This window comes from Lingula anatina, chromosome 6, assembly GCF_051362555.1.
Source record: "Lingula anatina isolate TDL-2025a chromosome 6, LinAna3.0, whole genome shotgun sequence".
Taxonomy (NCBI): Eukaryota; Metazoa; Brachiopoda; class Lingulata; order Lingulida; family Lingulidae; genus Lingula; species Lingula anatina.
Genome location: NC_141772.1, coordinates 18,494,936 through 18,514,149, shown reverse-complemented (window position 1 = coordinate 18,514,149; position 19,214 = coordinate 18,494,936). Strand labels below are relative to the sequence as shown.

The 19,214-nt window shown below is 38.4% G+C and overlaps 1 protein-coding gene across 4 annotated transcripts; it reads right to left on the bottom strand.

Annotated features, from left to right (window-relative positions):
• Nucleotides 1-2,586: 2,586 nt before the first annotated feature.
• On the bottom strand, nt 2,587-18,349 carry LOC106175407 (uncharacterized). 4 transcript variants are annotated; one of them, XM_024074689.2, is made up of 17 exons: nt 17,996-18,345; nt 11,946-13,203; nt 9,974-10,159; nt 9,421-9,495; nt 8,823-8,911; nt 8,504-8,577; nt 8,108-8,268; nt 7,903-7,961; nt 7,625-7,702; nt 7,346-7,406; nt 6,995-7,061; nt 6,540-6,784; nt 5,464-5,712; nt 4,917-5,037; nt 4,563-4,717; nt 4,182-4,316; nt 2,587-3,941 (listed from the first exon to the last, which is right to left on the bottom strand). In XM_024074689.2, the coding sequence occupies exons 2-17, from the start codon at nt 12,624-12,626 to the stop codon at nt 3,753-3,755; spliced, it is 2,625 nt and encodes an 874-aa protein (XP_023930457.2). In that variant the 5' UTR covers nt 12,627-13,203; nt 17,996-18,345; the 3' UTR covers nt 2,587-3,752. The 4 variants fall into 4 exon arrangements, with proteins under 4 accessions (XP_023930457.2, XP_013412843.2, XP_086871120.1 ...); XM_013557389.3 differs by lacking the exon at nt 17,996-18,345 and adding an exon at nt 14,924-15,143; XM_087014994.1 differs by lacking the exon at nt 7,625-7,702 and having other exon boundaries at nt 17,996-18,349.
• Nucleotides 18,350-19,214: the final 865 nt, after the last annotated feature.

The window sequence follows — 19,214 nt, the reverse complement described above, 5'->3', positions numbered from 1 at the left end:
TCTTGACTTTCCGCTCAATTTCACAGGATGCTGACATGGCCTTGACTTCACTTCTGACTCCTAGTGGATACCTGGCTTATAAAACCCAGTTAGTAAGATCTGAATATAAGGTTCAGTGCACGAGAATTTAACGTGAAAAGAGAAGAGTAATATTCCTAGTGCACAACATTTTTTATGCTTACCGGGCATAACAAATTTCAGGAAACATAATGGATTTATGTTTATAAAATCATTTTCCCGTCGTACAGTGTATCTTGAGCCGATTGAACGTTTAGATCAGTTTCATCTCGAGACCAAATGCTTATGTTTGACAAGATATGAAATTTTAATCATTCTAAGGACGTAATAGGAGATTTCAACAAATGTCCCAGATTATCATAAAATGTAAAAAGAGTTTGGGCTATCTACAAAGAAATGGGGATTCTTAAAACAACGCAAACCACATTTCCCGATTTTGTAATGAAAAAAAATTGGACACGTATGTTACACAGCTTTGCCACAAACTTGATTTAAAGAAACATGAAATGTCTTACAGCTGAGGGAAAAACAGCTTAATTGGCTGTCAATTTTAAAGGACGCATTTTGACAGACCAAGGTATCCCCTTCTGCTAATGCACAATTAGTGAAATAAGTGTGAATGATAATTCTTACACCGTTTTCTTTGCTTGGAATTCAGGGGCGGTACTTTCTGAATCAGTATTGTTAATCAGACATGCAAATCGCATGTTTCATTAACAATAGTGAACGACACAAACCTATATTGTTATCGCTGATTCTCAATATATAGATCCATTTAACATTTTTTTAAATTTTCATTACACGTAAGCTAACCGAAGAATTGTTTATCCTGGTGGAACTTTACTTACATCAGTTTAGCAACTTAAATCACTGAAAAGACAATTACTAGGTTTATCTGCTTTGTCAAAAAAAAAAAAATGGGACCAAATTTTAAACCTTTGTTACTGGTGCTTGCAGCATCATGTCACATTCATAATCTATCTAGTTTATTGAAAATTTGCAACTTGACAGGAAGCGAGTATGATGCCGAACGTTTCAGAAAATATCTAGAATTTGCGGCTATCTTCGCGGTGTTAAAAAATTGGAAAAACCTCCTTAGTGTCTTTTGGCGCAGGTCATTATTTTTAGCTGTTTGATGTTCCTTGTAATTATAGCCATTAATAAAATCTCCAGTTCAGTTACATCCATGCTGAGCTAGACGATATGGTGGCAGGGCACAGTCAAATGTTTTACACGAAAAACGGCAAAACTGCATTCTCATGAGAGTAATTTGCGAAACATTTGTTGCCAGGCATTGTGAAAAACATACTTTACGTTGGGAACAACGTGTGCCAGTAAAATATAGGTGTATCTCATAATACCTCTTTAGTACAGTGTAATTTTTTTATTATTCATAACCATGCGATTTTTATCAAAAGGGCTGTTCATTTTTAAAAAAATTTTTATTTCTAAAACCTTCGTTACTGAATGTCAAAAATCCACATACTAACAAGGCATGAATTCTAAAATTTTCCACTTTCTGTCACCAGATCCTCAGAAAAAAAGAATTCGCCAAACATCTCTAACTTAATTTTTCACTTTTCTGTTTCGTCAATTAGACCCGTATATTGAGAATCAGTGTATAATTTTTTGAAGTTTACATCTATGAGTTCTGCTCGTCACTACCTTTCATTCAATAAATTTAATGAAGTCATAATCAAATCATTGTTTCTTGATTTAAGATCAAAACAATTTCTAAGATCCAAACAGCTGCAAAGGCGATGTCTACAAGCCATATGAACAGTTTGCTGCTGTGGGCAGTGGCATTTAATGAAGATATTCGTATGTCTTTGCTTTTAGCATGACAAGCAGACGTCAGTTGTAATCAGTTGAAGTGGGACTTTGGCCACTGGTTATACCAATGTTGTATTAATGATTTCACAGTGCGTCAATAATCAATCAGAGACAGAACAGTAGATACCCACTACTCAGGGATGTACAGTCCTCAAAGAACGAAGCTGTAGGTCTTGTGACGATATTGTCAATCCCGGAAGTTCCTATCAACTGGCACGAAGATCACTTAAATATTACATGTTGAACACAAGGCGCACGTCGAATTTGTTCTTTGTTAGAAGGTACGTACGCCAATAGGAACAACTCAATAAAATAGCAGAAACGTCCAAACTGTAATGACGTTTTATGACTGACTACGATGTTTATTTTGCCGTACATAATTGCATTGTTATTTTGGTGGCCGCAAATATGATACAGATCAGGTCTTCCTATCAAACCCAGCGCACGTTTGAACAACACTCTTCTTTTCAGGATAGTCTACATTATTTAGATGAATATCACCCTTGTGAAAGGAGGTCATACATTAAATTTTACTGAACATTTTCATGGCGTTGACATTTGTAATGTTGTCAGAGCAGAAAGTTGGTTATTTTGCTTAGGTGTAAACAAGAAAAATGCTTAACGCACAAATGAATGCAGAAACTCACAGTTATCTGTGCTAATTAAGTCTGTAAAGCTGATAAAGCAATGTAACGGGAGCCTTTGTCCGATTGATTTATAAAGAAACACAATAGCCTCTTTGAAAGGATTTTTATATTGTAGCTAATGGTATTGACGGGCGTTCACATAACTAAATACAGATTTCGATTGTGTTATGTCATAAGGCAAACATCTTTAACATTGAAGAGTTAATATTTTCACAAACATGAAATTATTGCGTGCATTATTTATTATCAGCTGGCAAACAAATGTGGTATTGTACTTTAGGGCTCAGCATTGGAATTAAACTCACTCTGAAATAGTTTGATTAACGTCATTGTCCGGGTTAAGATAATCAGGCTCTAACCCAACAGTGGCACACCTCAGCTTGCTTTCGCTCTATTCGCACACATTGTACACAAAAACCGAGGACGATCTTGCCCCAACTAACCACGTCAATAATAATGCGACAGAAATGGTTTGAAAACACTGCACAATGTGAATGTTCCCGTTCGAGGCAGGTGTTTCTCACGCAAACACCAACAGAGTCATTGGTTTGTGCCCTGCGGCACGCATGTACATGGATATGTCATTTCGTGATGAAATTAAACCCCAAATGGCCAATGTTAACACGGTACCTCATGCTCCCGGCTCGGTGCTCACTCTAGGAACATACAGTGTACCTAGCGGCTTCGTGAATTGATTACATTAGCGCATTGCACTCTTAATGTGAATGATGTAATAATGTGACATCCCCCAACAAATAAAATGTAAAATAAAAGAATATAGTCACTTGGCAACGGTGAATTTTTTGAGCAAATAAACAACACCTTCCTTGTGTCCGGAATGTTACATGCATGATGTATCGGTCCTTTTATCACAGTAACACAACCTTCAGTATGTGGGGTGATAAAAACTGTGTGTGTGTGTGTGTGTGTGTGTGTGTGTTTTTCTCATTGGCACGCCAGAAATTTAGGCCCCAATATTAAAAAATGGATATGTGCGCTTGAATTGTTGCAGAGTTTCATCTCTACCTGCTCCTTCTTCGACAGATGTAAATGTATTAAGACACCCGAATGTAAGTGTGTGAAATTAAGATAAACAGTCTCACTATACTCCTAGCTTTGGTGTTGATTTGACGAAAATAATGCTGTAAAAGATCAAAGTTCCATCCCTATGACCTGCAAAAATCCCCCAGGAATATCAACTTGTTATATATACACCCAAGACTTTTTGATAAAAAACAACAGTTTTTGAATAATTCAGAACGTAAATGTTTGCTGTTCAGAGATATGTTTCGTTGTCATCCTCATCCTCGTGTCCTGCACATTTGTCTTCTTCATTTGTATTGCTCGTATGGTTTGGCTGAAAGCTGCCCGTTTGTGTGCCTCCCAGCTGACACGTGTCTGCAAACCTTGCTGTAACTCCTCATCGCCAGGGAAAGGAAAGATCTGAAAACATGATTGTGGTCGTTGTCTCAACTAATGCAGTCAGTGTTAACGGTCACAGGTAAAAGTGGTCAACAACATTTCTTTTTATCCAAAGATATTTGGAGACGGATATTTAACTGGAAACAGACTTCGAAATCTGGACATTGGCAGAAAAACATAGTAGCTAACTTATCTGGGTAAATATCAAAAATAATTATTGTTGTTCATTTTGTAAACTGATCAGATGAAAGCAAAAATTACCTCTTCCCGCAATCTGTTCATTAAAGCTTGTGGTGCATGCTCAGAGAAGAACTTCTTTTCAATCATGATGCACTCGGCGCCATTACTGACCAGACTAAGCCTCGTCTGCTTCCCATAGATAAACTCAGTAAGGCCCTATCAACCGTAATGAGGTACAACAGTTAAATAAGTTATTGCTTACGTACGTACAATACGTATTTTTTATCTCTGTCATTAATCAATGACTGATTGACAGTCAGACATTTATGCAGACCATGGAAATATATACATGTACCTACTTCCATTGACAGACAGACAGACAGTCAGGCAGGCAGACAGGCAAGCAGACATACAGACAGATAGAATTTAATTTAAGCAATGGGCTAAAAAGGTGACACGTACAAATACTGTGCCTTTGGTGAGAGTTTTCACTGTCACAAACATGGCTGGGTCTTCCTTATCCTTGGGCCTGGCGCCATAATCAGAGTGTGTATTTCGATGTTTGGGCAAAATCTCCGTAAACTTCACCTTTTTCATAGGTTGCTCACCATCAAAATCTATGATAAACAAAAACGATTAATTGTTTTATTTTTTCAGATGATCCTTATTTGAAGAGCGTCTTGCTCTTGTTATCGTTGACAAAAGATTGCACGCAATTAAAGCAATTTAAAGTGTCACCAAAAGTAGAACTTTTAAGCGATATGAAATTCGTCATTTTTTCCAAGAAAGCGTTATCTGCAATAAGGTGTCATGTACCTGTCTTCGCTTCGACATTTGCCTCATCCACAGCCTCTGCTTGCTCCGCTGCTTGGTCTGTCGTGTTCGGAGAGGAGGGGCCATTACGTGGTGGTTTGTTTATTTTAGTCAGAAAAGGCCCCTGAAAAATGGAAAGATGCCCTCATGTACACCCGTGACGTGATAAGTTCACACGAATCGTTGAACAAAATGTTAAGAAAATTAGAAAAAAGCACCATGTCTGATTGTACGTACGTTAAAAAAAGCACAGGTTTTAAGCACAGTACACGTTGAGAAATATACTGTAAAAATCGGATTTTTCGCATTTCCTGTTTCCAGTAAAAATCCCATAACTTCACCCTTATCATTCATTAAAAAGGATCCAACTGTGTTTACAGTGTAATGATGGTCATCTCTCTCCAAAATGAGATCCCATGCATAAACCCCTAAATCACGATTTATCACAGACACCACTCTTTACTTTAAACAAGCAAAACAAAAATTTTAATGAAAATCAAATTGAGAAGGGCACTTTATCTCATTTGTCACCAAATAATCAAATACATACCTTTGGTAAAATTCTGTCCATTTTTTTAGACGCACTGCTGAGCGCGGGACTGCAACTGTCCGCATGTGACAGCGAGTCCCCTGTTAGTTGTCTGCCTGCTAGAGAGGCGTGTGACACATTTTCTACATCTAAAGTATCGTGACAGGGAGTGTCTAGTTGGGTGTTCACGGGGCGTTCTCCCCCAGGGGTGATATTGTGCTCAGCGGTAACGCTTGTGCCCCCAACTTTACCTTTGCTTATTTGTGGAGGCTGAAAACATGGCGGAACGTGCTGGCTACAGTGAATGACACACGCTTCTATATCTAAGAGTAAGGTGCTGCTAGACTATACATACTCTGGGGAAATGCGTTGGCTCTGAGTTTCATTGAGGAGAATTTAAATGATACACGAGTTGCATATGTACAACTAACGCTACCGTCTCAACTACTGCATTGCTTTTGGTCGCAGGATAGAAACGCTACCTGAATGAAATAATATACCAACGCAATACCCCAATACATGTCAAAATATGTCGAAAGAAAAAATCTACTGTTAAAATCTAATCAATATTACGAGTGTCGTGGAATTAATGTAAATATTTACTGCATTGTACTGTATATGCCAGATCTGTACAGAAATATTATAAGGAGTGCAATAAGTGACGTGAAGATTGGTATAGTGTATTGAAAGTGAATATTTCCTACATTGTTCAGTATAAGTCAGATCTGTACAGAAAGAACTATAGTGGATGACGTTCAAAGGACCGTATTAGAATTTGCCTGGCATCCTTGACAAATTTCTGGTAACCAACCGATTGTCATTCTATATGCCACGCTCAGAAATGCCATAATGATACATGTAGGTCATTTTTTATTCATTTGGTTCAACCTTTTCGTGTTCTCAGTGCTTTATTCACTTGGCGTTTAATACAAAGTACGGTGGTATTAATCCCACTATTACAAAAGAATGTAACATGTCTTGGCAATGAGAGCACGGGCTACCTACAAGTACAAAGAAAACAGTAAGATTTATGAGTACAAACAAACCCCGTATACGGCCCGTTAAACGTCCCACTATTATATTTTTTAATGTCGTACCGGTAACTGGGGAATTAGGCTGTTTTCCCGCACTACAGAAAGTTCAGACGGTCTCCGGTACGTGCTCAGCGTCCCTACGTTAATTTCTGGCTCGTCATATCTGTAAAACCCCCGTTGATTGGTCTGTGACGCAGTGACCTTGTCCACCTCATGCTGTAACCACGAATCCAGCAAATCCGTGTGGGGGATTCTAGGATTGATGTTCTGCTTTAGTGGCATAAGATTTTCTGCTTTTGGAATTTTTACTAAAATATTAATGTGGCATATTTTAGAACAAATAATTAAGCAGAATAGTTTTACAGTTTCAGAACTTAGCAGAACTACCACTGAACCTTAAAACACTGCAATAAAACTGTAACATTCCCCAAAACAGAAATGGCACGTAAGCCTACGTTTAAAAGTCAACTTACAACCACAAGTAAATACCTGTATTCGCAAGTTTTAAGTTCGTTTACCTTTTGGTCTTCGAACTTTCAGTTTTGGTTGTGCTTTCTTCAACTTTTTAAGTACTTTGCAGCTTCCCTTAAAAATCAAGCCGAAACAATTAAAACGGTTCGGAAAATGCCTGAATAACAAAACGAATGAGATATATATTACTGTAACAACAGCGATATGGTATATGCATGATAAATGCATCCTTTCATAGCCTTCTTGCCAATGTGGCACTCAACATGACTCTGTACGGGTGGTGGTCTTATAATCCCCCCCCCACCCCAACCACCACGAACTCAACCACAATCGTACACTCCCTTGACACGAACATTATATTATGATTCATGAAAACGAGCGGCCAAGCAAGGTTTTACCGTCTTTACGATGTAAAGCCAGTCAGACGAGCTGCTATCCTTGACGAGTACCATACCGCGCCTGAAATATAGAATATCTTTGTGTGTGACCTTAATATGTTAACAATATTTCCAAATGTTACATTACAGGTACGTACATGTATTAAGGGTATACACATCCATGCATCATTCATATACAAATTCTAAATTATACACATCAATACAGTAAGATTACTTTGGAAATCAAAAGTACTACATGTAGCATATCAAATCATCTGCATTTTATTAAATTTTACCTACTTAAAAAACCTGAGAACAGCTTTTTTGGGGTTGTTGGCAAGCAAGTGAAGGGGCCACCCTTGCAGACAGCTGACACTTCTATAAAAAATCATAAATTGCATATTTTTCGGGGCAGGTAAAATTGATAATTCAGTTTTATCCGTGTATGATTATCAAAGAATAATTTGTTTCCAGAGTGCATACAAGAATAGCATCCAATTATTTTAAAACGAACTTAAATATTTAACTCATATAACTTATCAGGTGTACAAGATTAAAAACAAGCTTCAAAAACTTACTGGAAGAATGGATCGTTTACATCCTTCAAACCTCCGGACTGGAAAATCTCAACAAAATCCTAGAAAAAAAGATTATATATATAATAATAATGATAGTTATTCCTAAATATGAAAGCGTAATGAATTGAGTCTGTTATTTGGATCTGCAGCAACACGATATGGCAAATCAAACAAACAAAAAAAAAAAAGATGGCGGGATACTAACCTTAGCAGACATACACATGAGTTCAGTTGTTTCCATAGCAATGATCGTGCAGTCACGTGGTCTCTGTTCGATAATGTCCTGATCTCCGAAACTTTCCCCTCTCGAAAGGAAAGCCAATGTTCTGGATTGCTTTCTCTCATCGTCCATTACTTTTTTAACAACTGAAAAGAGTCGTTTGATGCAGTGAGTGTGGAATACCGGGGAGTAAGTCAAGCTGGGCGAAACATTCATTAGTTCTGCGTTTCCATTTATGGAAATAAAAATAGGAATCTAGATTAAAGGTGTCAATTTCAAACCCGTGTCTTCTACCCCTGCATGCGTGCTTTTTGTTTGTGCGTTTTTGTGTGAGAGAATGATAGAGACAGAGAGATAGAGAGAGATTACTTAAAAACCTACCAGTGCCAGACAGGATGAAGTAAAAATACAGTGGTCTCTGTCCCTCCCTGACGATAACTCGCTCTACGTCAATCCTATCGCAAAATGTAGAAACCAAGGATACAGATTAATCATAAATATATAATGTTATGTTATGTATCTTATGCTTACTAATAACAAAATTGTCAGATGAGTTTAATACCTCTGCTTATATCTACTTTATCTGCTAATTGACACAAATATTACTCAGAGTAAACCCACCGTTTTTAATCAAGACATTTACAGCCTTCCATATCAAAATTGAATTCGACCACCCCCGTGGACTCATCAAGTGACTTACGTGTCGTACCACGCCTTCCTCACTATCATTTCCTGCATTTGCACCGGGAACTCGGAGATGGAGGGATAGTTCATTAATGCCACCTTTACCTGGTAAAAATCAATACGTGCAGATCATTATTTCTATTATTGAATTGAAGGAATAACAGGTTGAACAGCCAAAATCTGAGATGTACTGACCCTTTTTCCTTTATTTTCATACAACTTTACATAGATATCGCCGTTTACAGAACCGTTCTGTTTGTTACACTGGATAAGAAAATGACTGTTCATTAATTTTTTGTTCCTTTTTTTGTTTTGTTTTACGTCAGTGTATTAAGAGACCTACTGACTTTTTCAGCCAACATTATCAACAGCTAACAGTCAGTGATGAAAGGCGCAAAAACGACCTCCGTATGTTACAAATGTATTCCTTGATTTGATTTTCTGCATGCTTTATACACCACGCTAGAAAACATCACGTCCATTTATTCGAAAAGAAAATATAAAATGTTGACTGTGGGGTGTGATGAAATCTCTGAATACTTATGCCTCCTTAAATAGTTATGAAAGCCATTGATTTCCAGTAAAACCTGAAATTCACGATAACGTGTACCTACATTGTGCAGTTCTTCCTCAGTCCGCTGAACCGGTCTTTTTCTGAGAATACGAATCGTTTCACCAGATAGACGCATCTACAGATATCAAAATGGAATAGAAACCGTTGCATATTAAAATAATTTTCTTTGGTTTAAACAGTATACTTCAATTAACTGTAATACTTTAAAAGAATCGTACGTGGAATGCCCCAAAGTCAGCAGTTTTTGAAACACTGGGATTCATTTTATCATTTTACTGTACTACTGCTCTCTTAATATTTACCCGATATACACAAAAATACTACACCAGGCACAACATGAAAGCGCGCATTAAAACACAGAGACGCAGAGATTAGATGCAATTAGAAATACTTTAAAAATACGTCATACGTCGCATCAAAATTGAACGGTCGATTATTATCATTATTATTATTATTATTATTATTTTGCGGCAAGAACAACGTGAAGACCACACCAAAAGTGCACAAGAAGTTTGTCACTGAACGACATCGGGTATCGTAGGATACACTGTGTACTTCTTGGATCATTAACTAGGTAGGTGAAATACTATTACCTCTTTATTTGCCTTGAAAATACTTTTATCGAATAGGAGATCCACGTCTCTAGCATTGCTCCCCGTGGAAGTAGTAAGGGCCTGGACAGTGGTTCGTATCTTGAAGGAGTGCAGACGCCACACTCTGAAGAAGATAACGACGAAGCGGGCAAGGCGACGGAAACTGCGTGGCGGCTTTGGAGAGGGCTGTAAAATGCATATACATATATATGTGAAGTTAAACAATACCAATTATAATTTAGCCTAAATTAGTGTGTGTGTGTGTGAGAGAGAGAGAGAGAGAGAGAGAGAGAGAGTGACAAAGAGGCAGATAGAGATGATTATATATATATATATATATATAGATAGATAGATAGATAGATATGACATGTAAATTATTTACACGAGGATTCATACAACTCCCAGATTATATTTACCGGTAGCTGTGTGCATGTGTGCCTCTTTTAGTCAACGTTTACAGGTGTATGATTGAAAGTATCCTGGCGTACGATATTACATGTACAATCTGGTATATCGGGACTACTGGGGAAGAAAGGCAAAAACTAACCAATGTTGTAAAAACTGCAAGTAAGATTATTGGACAAGATCTCCCCAAGCTGGAGGATATTTTAAAGACAGAATGGAAAAAAGAACTGTTAACATCATGTGAGAAGAGTCTCTGATTTAACGACATCTGCCGATTTTCCTTGCGACCAAGAAACAATCTTTGCTCTGTGTAACAAGACTAAACCCATTTTAAATTAATTGGTATGAAATTAACTTAACAACTAATTCTAACATTAACTGAACAAAGTAATTCATACTCTGCTAGCATTACTGGCATTCCCCCTATAGATACCGGTACATGTAGGCTGGTAATATAATAGATTGATTTTTCTTTACCACGTTTATCAGATGTAGACCCCCGGTATGTATCAATTTAATGATTCAATTTATAATTATGTTTAAACGCATGGACCAATATAATATCTGACAACGATAATTCCCACATGAATGCCCGTGTTTATTTTGACTTACGTCAAATAAAGGTACATGAATAGCGTAAATAGTGTTCACATGAAGGCTTGGGAAGTGTTTCTGGAGCCCAAAACAACGAATGTCGCCAGCCTCACTACCACAGAGTAGGGCTCATAATATCTGACACTCAGTAAAAACTTCTACATGTGGCATTACTTTACAAGGGCTTAGTTAACAGGGTGGTGTTTAGCAAGGGAGGAAGTGGTCGATATATCCTCTTATTTAGTTAATGGCAAGCGGTGATGAAATAGACAAGCTTGAAGACAACACACACACACACACACACACACACACACAGAGAGAGAGAGAGAGAGTCAACTATCCGCGTGTCTGTCTTCCCCGACAACTGCATATGCTATAATTATTGAAGAAATTCTGTAAATCACCTGACACTTTTTACGTCAATTAATTAATGTACAAGCAAAAACGCGAGAGAGAGAGAGAGAGAGAGAGAGAGAGAGAGAATATGTAGAACGATATGACATGGTCACCTCTCATGTACTGCTTTCTTACATACTAGAGATACACGGCAACGGCGGAAGTTAAATGTTGTTTTGTCACCCCATTCTGAGCCCTTCATTCTGAGCCAATATTTGCTCTGCTGATACCGACCCCCATCAAATGTTATTACTTTGATACTCCTAAACCCTGATTGATAGTATATGGATTTATACAGATAATCACGCCAGTCTGGAGCGTAACAGTGCTACACTTCATCAGGACCCACAAAAAGGTCATGTCATTATTATAAGAACTGTTATTGCACATTCTTTAGCTAGGCACAATAAGACTATTTAACATGGGAATCTTTTTGTTGTTTTATATAAAACAATCTGACAGAATGATCTTCAGGACCTTAAGGTCACTTCCTCGGTTGATAAGTATTAACATTGACTCAGGATTGAATAAGAACGCAACAGTGATGATAAAAAGACATTTTCAGACAATATCTTACCTTAGCAGCTGAAAGTCCCAGCTTTTTCAGCGTCAACTTTCTTTTCAGGACTCCCGCCATTTTGAGCATGCCTAATCCAGCGTTATCGGAGGGGCTGCCGTCAGAGGCTAGCTCAGATTCTGAGCTGGTGCTACTGCCCATTTGCTTCAATCGGGACAACTTTTGAACGAACTGTTTTCTTTTGCTAACCACATCATCATTCATGCTAATGGCGTTTTCCTGCCGAGAGGTGATCGAAGCTGATAAACTATTGACTAACAACCGCTGCCTGCTATTTTGTCGCGAAGCACAAGCACCCATTTTCTGCAGAGTTTCTTTCATATCTTTCGTCCTCTTAGAGATATAACAGGTCGCGGGTTTCATTTCTACAATTTTGTGCAGATTGCTTGGAAACGAACGCCTGGTGGATAGAGATTTAGTGCCTTCTTCCACATTATTTTTTCCTTTGATCTGTCGAAAATCTGCCACTGATTTATGAACTCTCAAATTACCCATTTTACCTTGACTACGATGCATTTTCGCTATCTCTCTAGTGGACTTGTATTTCGTCCATAAATCTTCCTTCAGTGTTCGTAGCATACTGTCCCGTCTTGTCGTGGGTAGGCTTGGGTTTTCGCTGTCGTATGTCATTCCGTGAACGTTGACAGCTGGTTTTATTGGAGTTATCTGCGCCACATTCATTTTTATCCTTCAATTTGTAGAAAAATTACTAAAAATGACTAGTAACTTCACCAGTCAATCAGACTGAAGAAACGGATCGATCGTACGAGTATGCATATGGTGGTCATATTTCTTTGGTCGTGTCAAATCTTCAATATATCTTAAACACCTTTGACTCTATGGTGATCCTTTGACGTTTTTATTCTATTAATACGACCTTCCATTCAGGCCAAATGAACCACGTTCATGCTATCACGATTCTATTCCTAGCGATGCGTAACACCGATATCCACCAGCTCCTGTATATTTAGGTCGATGACGAGTGATGAACACCAAGGGAGACTGGTTTATTTTGGAAACTGCCGAGATGGCTTGGACGCCAGCGTGCACATGTACAACCCCAGGCTGATGTCTGCAGCAGCTGATACCACGATGCACAGTCAGTTATCTCTATATTACAACGTTTTGCGAAATTTTGCGGGTGCTCACGACTCGGTCGGTGTCTATTTCGCAACTTTGTGTACCCGCAGATAATACGTGAGGTCGTTGGAATATTCCCGTGATGCCTTGCACTGCGTCTGATGTACGAGTCCCCAGCCTGCAATTTGGAAAAACAATAAAGTAGTAAAGTGCCGAGTCAAAACAAACTGAAATAATGATTTTGCCACTCGCAGATACCTTGCTGGCCACTCAGCCACTGCGCCACGGACCAAAGTGTGCTGCTATTTTGCAGTACGGAATAAGAAGATGACAAGAACACCCCCCCCATACACACACACACACACACACACACACACACACACACACACACACACACACACACTTTCAGCTACAGATAAATACTGAGGCTCCGTACTTTTTGAGGCCAAGTGTTGAAGATATGGGAATACCTTCTCAGAATTATTTCTACCCTGGAAGTGCAGCAATGTGGACAGTTCATGTACGTTAAAAAGATTAAAACCAACTGCTGTAGCAACAATGTCGGTAACACATGATCAGAGTGATGTGATGGAAATAGGCTGCTGTTAAAAGTCATGTTTTTGATATTGTCTACATTTATTGTAAGAACAGGATGTAGTGTATACTAGAATTTACCGCGACTAATCGTAAACTGCATGCCGTAAGCCTCATCGTTTCTCTTCATTAAAACCAGGCACCTTTCAAAACGGTGTTTAAAAATATCTCAATGTCGAAATAATATTTTGTCGCTTTTAAAAGGTATTTTTGCTCTGTAGGTCCACTAGTTTAGTCCGACAGGCAGGTCATAGTAAAAATACTCTTGGCACAAAGGCATAACACCTAAAATATGTTCAATCCAGCTTGTGATTTTACTAATAGATTTAAAGCAGCAATGAAAATATAACCTGCGGTACCGGTAGTAGCTGGGCCTAATGCTTCACTAAAATGGAGTAAAGATGCCTGTACGCCTGTATGCGTGCTTCCGATTTTACATGCATATCAAAGATCTAAGTATACTTATTGCTGATATTTATCAACATCCCAAGTCAGCTATTGTTCTCAGACCTCTGGCAGATAACTTAGTGTGAGAAGCAGCCGCAACATGTATGGGACATTGCCATTATTCACTCCTGTTCGAGTATATTTGTGCAGTGCCTATGTACTAACGATATATTCTCCAACCAATGTACTAAAACTACAATAACAATTTACAAACAGATTCTCACAATACAGGCCCGTAGCCAGGGGGGTGTCGGGGGGGGGGGGGGGGTTCGAAAGAACACCCCTTTTTGCTGGGAAAAGGTCCCCTCTGGGTAAAAATTTATCTAGGCACATGAAGGTTTCATGGTAAAAGGTCCACTTCTTCAGAAAAAGAGCACCCCTTTTGAAATTGCTGGCTACGGGCCTGCACAAGGATTGCTTTCAAACATCATCATCATTGTGGTATTTAATGGTATGATATAGTTATTAGGTATACACAGACTCTCACAAAATCGCATGTTGTTGTTTTTGGGGAGGTCGACGAACTCATTAGGTCCTAGCCAGCCTTGTTATGGACAGAGCAACTGCTGCCCCGAACGACTACCGTAGTTGCAGATGATATAGGCCTACTAATACATGTCCTGTGCACATTCAGTCTCTGCGACGGAAAATACTTGTCTATTTTCCAGATAGAGAAATACGTCAATAGAGCATGCATTTATCTCATTTCACCCACCTATTATTATTATTGTTATTATTATTATCATCATCATCATTATTATTTCGCTTAAATTTGACAAAAGAGAAAATAATCGTGTAGTGAGATTAGCGAAATGTAGCCTCAATAACTTAGTAAAACGTTATCATGTTATACTTACTGAACACAGTTACGCTAGATCATGACACATGGAACGCTTGCTACATAGAAATACAAACTATACTACACAGTCATCTTTCCATACTGATTGAAGTGTTTTAAAACTGCATTTTTATCCACATTTCCTTAGCCATCGCCGATCATGCACACCTCTTCGGCTCCTTTGACAACAGCAACACGTATAAGCATTAGGGGGTTGTTCTCAGATGATCAATTGACTTTCCGTGCCCCAACGAATGTTATTCTGTACGCGAACAATTGACAGCGAAGTACTGGAAATCAATGGCGTTCGATAGCCGTATCTAAGGCCCGTATCCTGGGGTCAGTAGGTAAAAGGGAATACATCGATGGAAAACAGACAAGATGTGAGCAGTTTATGAAGCAAAGAAGCATCTGATGTACATGTATACCACCGATTTATTATGTGACCAAATAATTTCCTATATGCTTAAATGTATGTCCTCTTCGTTTAAACTTCATAATATTTTTTACACATGTATTTAATTATATGTTTATAAATAAATTATATGTTCATGTGCACACAAGTTAAATATTCATGAAGAAAGAGTGATAGCTTTTCTTTTTGAGTTCTAAAATAAACCTTATTTCCCTGCAGCGTTTCATTTTCATCAATAATTTGTGAAGGAACGGGACGGGCATCTAGATCTGAAAAAGAGATGTAAACGGGTATCGGGGGCAACACAGGTGCATTGAGGTGTATCTATTGTATTCCAGTTTTGCCTTACACAGTTCAGCTTTAAACAAACACCCCCAGCCCTCGCTCTATTAAATATTTTTCTTGACTTCTATTTAACTTGAGGGCAGTTGCATTAAGATTATTTTAGAGTACTCTTAAAAGAAGAGATTGGGAGTAAAGATTAAGTAGCGGAGGAGAGTTGATCCCAAAAAGACATAAGAAAGTTGTTTCCTGTATTACGGGGTTTTTAGTCGGAAGTTCAAAATCTCTTTCCGTGGTTCCTCGAGTTGTGATTGTCGAATTGTTTTTGAAAGGAAGATAGATATCCGAAACATAGGATGGGACCTTGTTACCCATTATAGAAAAAAATAATGAAGAAAAGTGTTTTAAAAGAAAGGAATTAAAATAGATACGACCCAAGGGCATCGTTTTCACGATGAACTAGAAAATGACTTTAAACGCTTTTTACTAAAGTTACCTGGTCCAAATTATTCAGAATGTAACTCAGCGTTACCTGAAACTAAATCATCAGAATTTGTAATGGCTTTGCTCTTCATATTTCACACAACAAAAGCAGTCGCTCTGAATACTGCGCATTAAAATGTCTTTTATTTGGTAGATACTTGATATGGGAGTTGGTTGCTATTTTTAATCCACTGTGTTGTATTAGTAATGTGACAGCAGTGTTGGAGCTGTCTGGGGGTAGAGCCTAGGTTATTAGGGCACACCCCAATTTCAACAGTTTTACGTTATGTAATTAACACTAATGGATATTGTTGGCATCGGTCACATAGAGGCGTAGGTAGAACCTACAGACACAAGTACTAAATCTACATTAATGCTGAGATTAGCACTTATCCATTCACACACAACTTCTGGCAAGAGAAAAAAATCAACACAGACGCGTGAAATATTTTATAAAACTCAGGTGTATTCTTAAAGGTCACGATGCGGGATAATTACCTAAAATTTTGCCTTTTTGATAAAGTTTACAACTTAATCGCGGTTTTCTATTCACATTTTCGCTTACATTCTCAAGTGGCAGCTGTAAACTTCGCAATACACCAAGCCCCTCTGGTATTATTTTTCTTTTTAAAACACTTTAGAAAGATTGATACGTCGCTGTCTGTATTATATTATCCTACTGTCAAAACGTGTTTGTCACACAGTGAACAAATGCACTTCAATTTATGACCAGCATCATTTGGTCATCAGCACTTACGTGAACATGCATATGTAGTTGTAGGCATCATCTGTATAGTACGACTGATGTAAGATAGCCAGAATGTTACACCAGTTACTTATATACACGTAGAAGATGACTCCTCTGTATTTCTCACTCAAGTCACTGGCTAAATCGAAACAAACTTGAGCGTAAAAAAACTTGGTAAGTTTCACGAGTACCACCCAATATACATGTACATGTACAATGTAACTGTACCTGTTCCACGTTTAACTCACGATGATACGTCTCTGCGAACTTTTAATTTAAAAACAAGTATTGAAAATTGCTGTCAGAGAGAGCTGTCAAAGCCCGCGAAGTACACCTCTTTTCAGCTGATGTGAACTTATGTTCAGGTCAGTCCCATTCTAGTTAACTTAATCAAAACAGACACATTACGTAAGACGCAAAGTGCGCTGAGGGAGCTACTGTACTGCATTGTATTGATAAACAACGCTGTGTGGGTAATATTGAAGATAACGATCGAGATGCCTACAATTTCCGATGTTTTAGGTTTTTTTTTATTTTCTTGTAAGAATGCCACCAGAAGTTGCACAATAGAGTGGGTTAAATATCACCATATAATTATCCGAAATCCAGACAATAAATGATGCACTGTATTTGTTGAGAATGAAGTTCTATGATAATGTGCTGATCAATACATCTTAGTTATATTCCAGATGGTCCCAAGACCTTTCTGAACTGCCAATAAGTAACAGGGTAACTTAAGGAAAAGCTTAAAAATAGCGTGCAGAAGTATTTTCTTCCTCATTGAGTGTTTAATGCAGCCAGGGTGCATGACGGCACAACAGACGGGCATATTGCTACACAAAACACAAAACATTAGCGGCACCTTAAAGCACCTAGTCACCGTAATATAAAAGATTTACTCACAGATATGTCAAATTGAAATAAACATTTCGCAGTAATGGTTTCGCATTTAGATGTATTGTTCTAAATAAGGCTAAGTGTATCCACAGTATATCAACAGGCCAGCAGTTAGTCAGCAATATATCCTTGCTGGGTCGGACATTTTACAACTTATCAGACAAATGAAATTTTGTATAAGCCTCCAAAAAGTGACAAGTCTTACTTTTGGTTCTATGCAGTTTTAAAATATAAAAATGCTCGTTAGCGAGAGAGAGAGACCTTACCTGTACTTTATGTTGATAACATCGTTGACGAAGGTTCTTAGTTGTGGTTTTCACGGCTGCCCTCCATTGGAGTGGTGATCGAGATTGGATAGCTGAGCGGTATCATACCAGGCACCATAGTGACCCATAAAGAACTGTATTGTAACTGTTTCTATTTCCGCTCACAACATGGACAACCTCGGGAGTTGAGCAGACAGAGGGCGCAGCCGCCGCCTGATTAGCCGCTACTAATGCCGCAATGTTGCGATATTATTTGCCTATTAAGATATGTTACTTTACATAAACAAAAACACCAAAGGGTTGACAATTGCGCTTGGTTGTGACCGCGCACTGAACGCTCGCCGCATGTATGCATGAATAATAAAACATACAGCAACATTTCAGGCAGAAATGAATAAGCTTACCTGTGACATATAATCCAGGTGCATTGATAAAACCCCTAAAACACCACATTCTTTCAAATGGGACTTTTGAAAAGGACGTGGAAGTAATGCAGTAGACTAGTGTCGAGCAGCAACTGGTTGCTATGCTACTAGCAGAACCGCATTTTCCAGCCGGGACGCATTTTGCAACCACAACTAATTTCTAAATTAAAAAAACAAAGATGTGAAAACGTATTTTGCCACTGCAACGCGCTTACAATTTTTTTACAAGTCATTCGACCTGTTTTTCATGTAAGAACATACAAGTGGTATTTTAACCTTGACACCGTACGCCGAAATGCTATTTTCTTTTTTAAAAAGTTTGTATGTTAATGTAACACATATTTATAACACATATTTATTTGTTATAAAAGCCCTTCGGAATTATAGTACGTTTCTGGATGGGTATATCCCTGGGGTGGTGGATGTATTCATCAAGAAGTTTTTCATCGATACTCATTAATAGCCATACATGAAGGCAGATTTATGCTGTGGTAATTATGATGATGTTTATAATTTCTGTCAATACAGAGGCAGTGGTTACTATGATCATCAAAACCTCCCTCAGCCGACCCATGTCATTTAGTCTTACACAGAATGGCACACGAATAAACAGAATCGCCTCCCCTGGGGACAGTGCGATCCTAACCAGGGGCGGATCCAGAATTATTTGAAGGGGAGGGGGGGTCCAGTTGTTTAGGGACTAACAGGCCTCGGATTGCGAGGCCGACCCTCACCCCCTTGGCGTCAGGTTCAGGGCACGCTTGAGAGCCCCGAAAAAAACTCGTGTTTTAGAG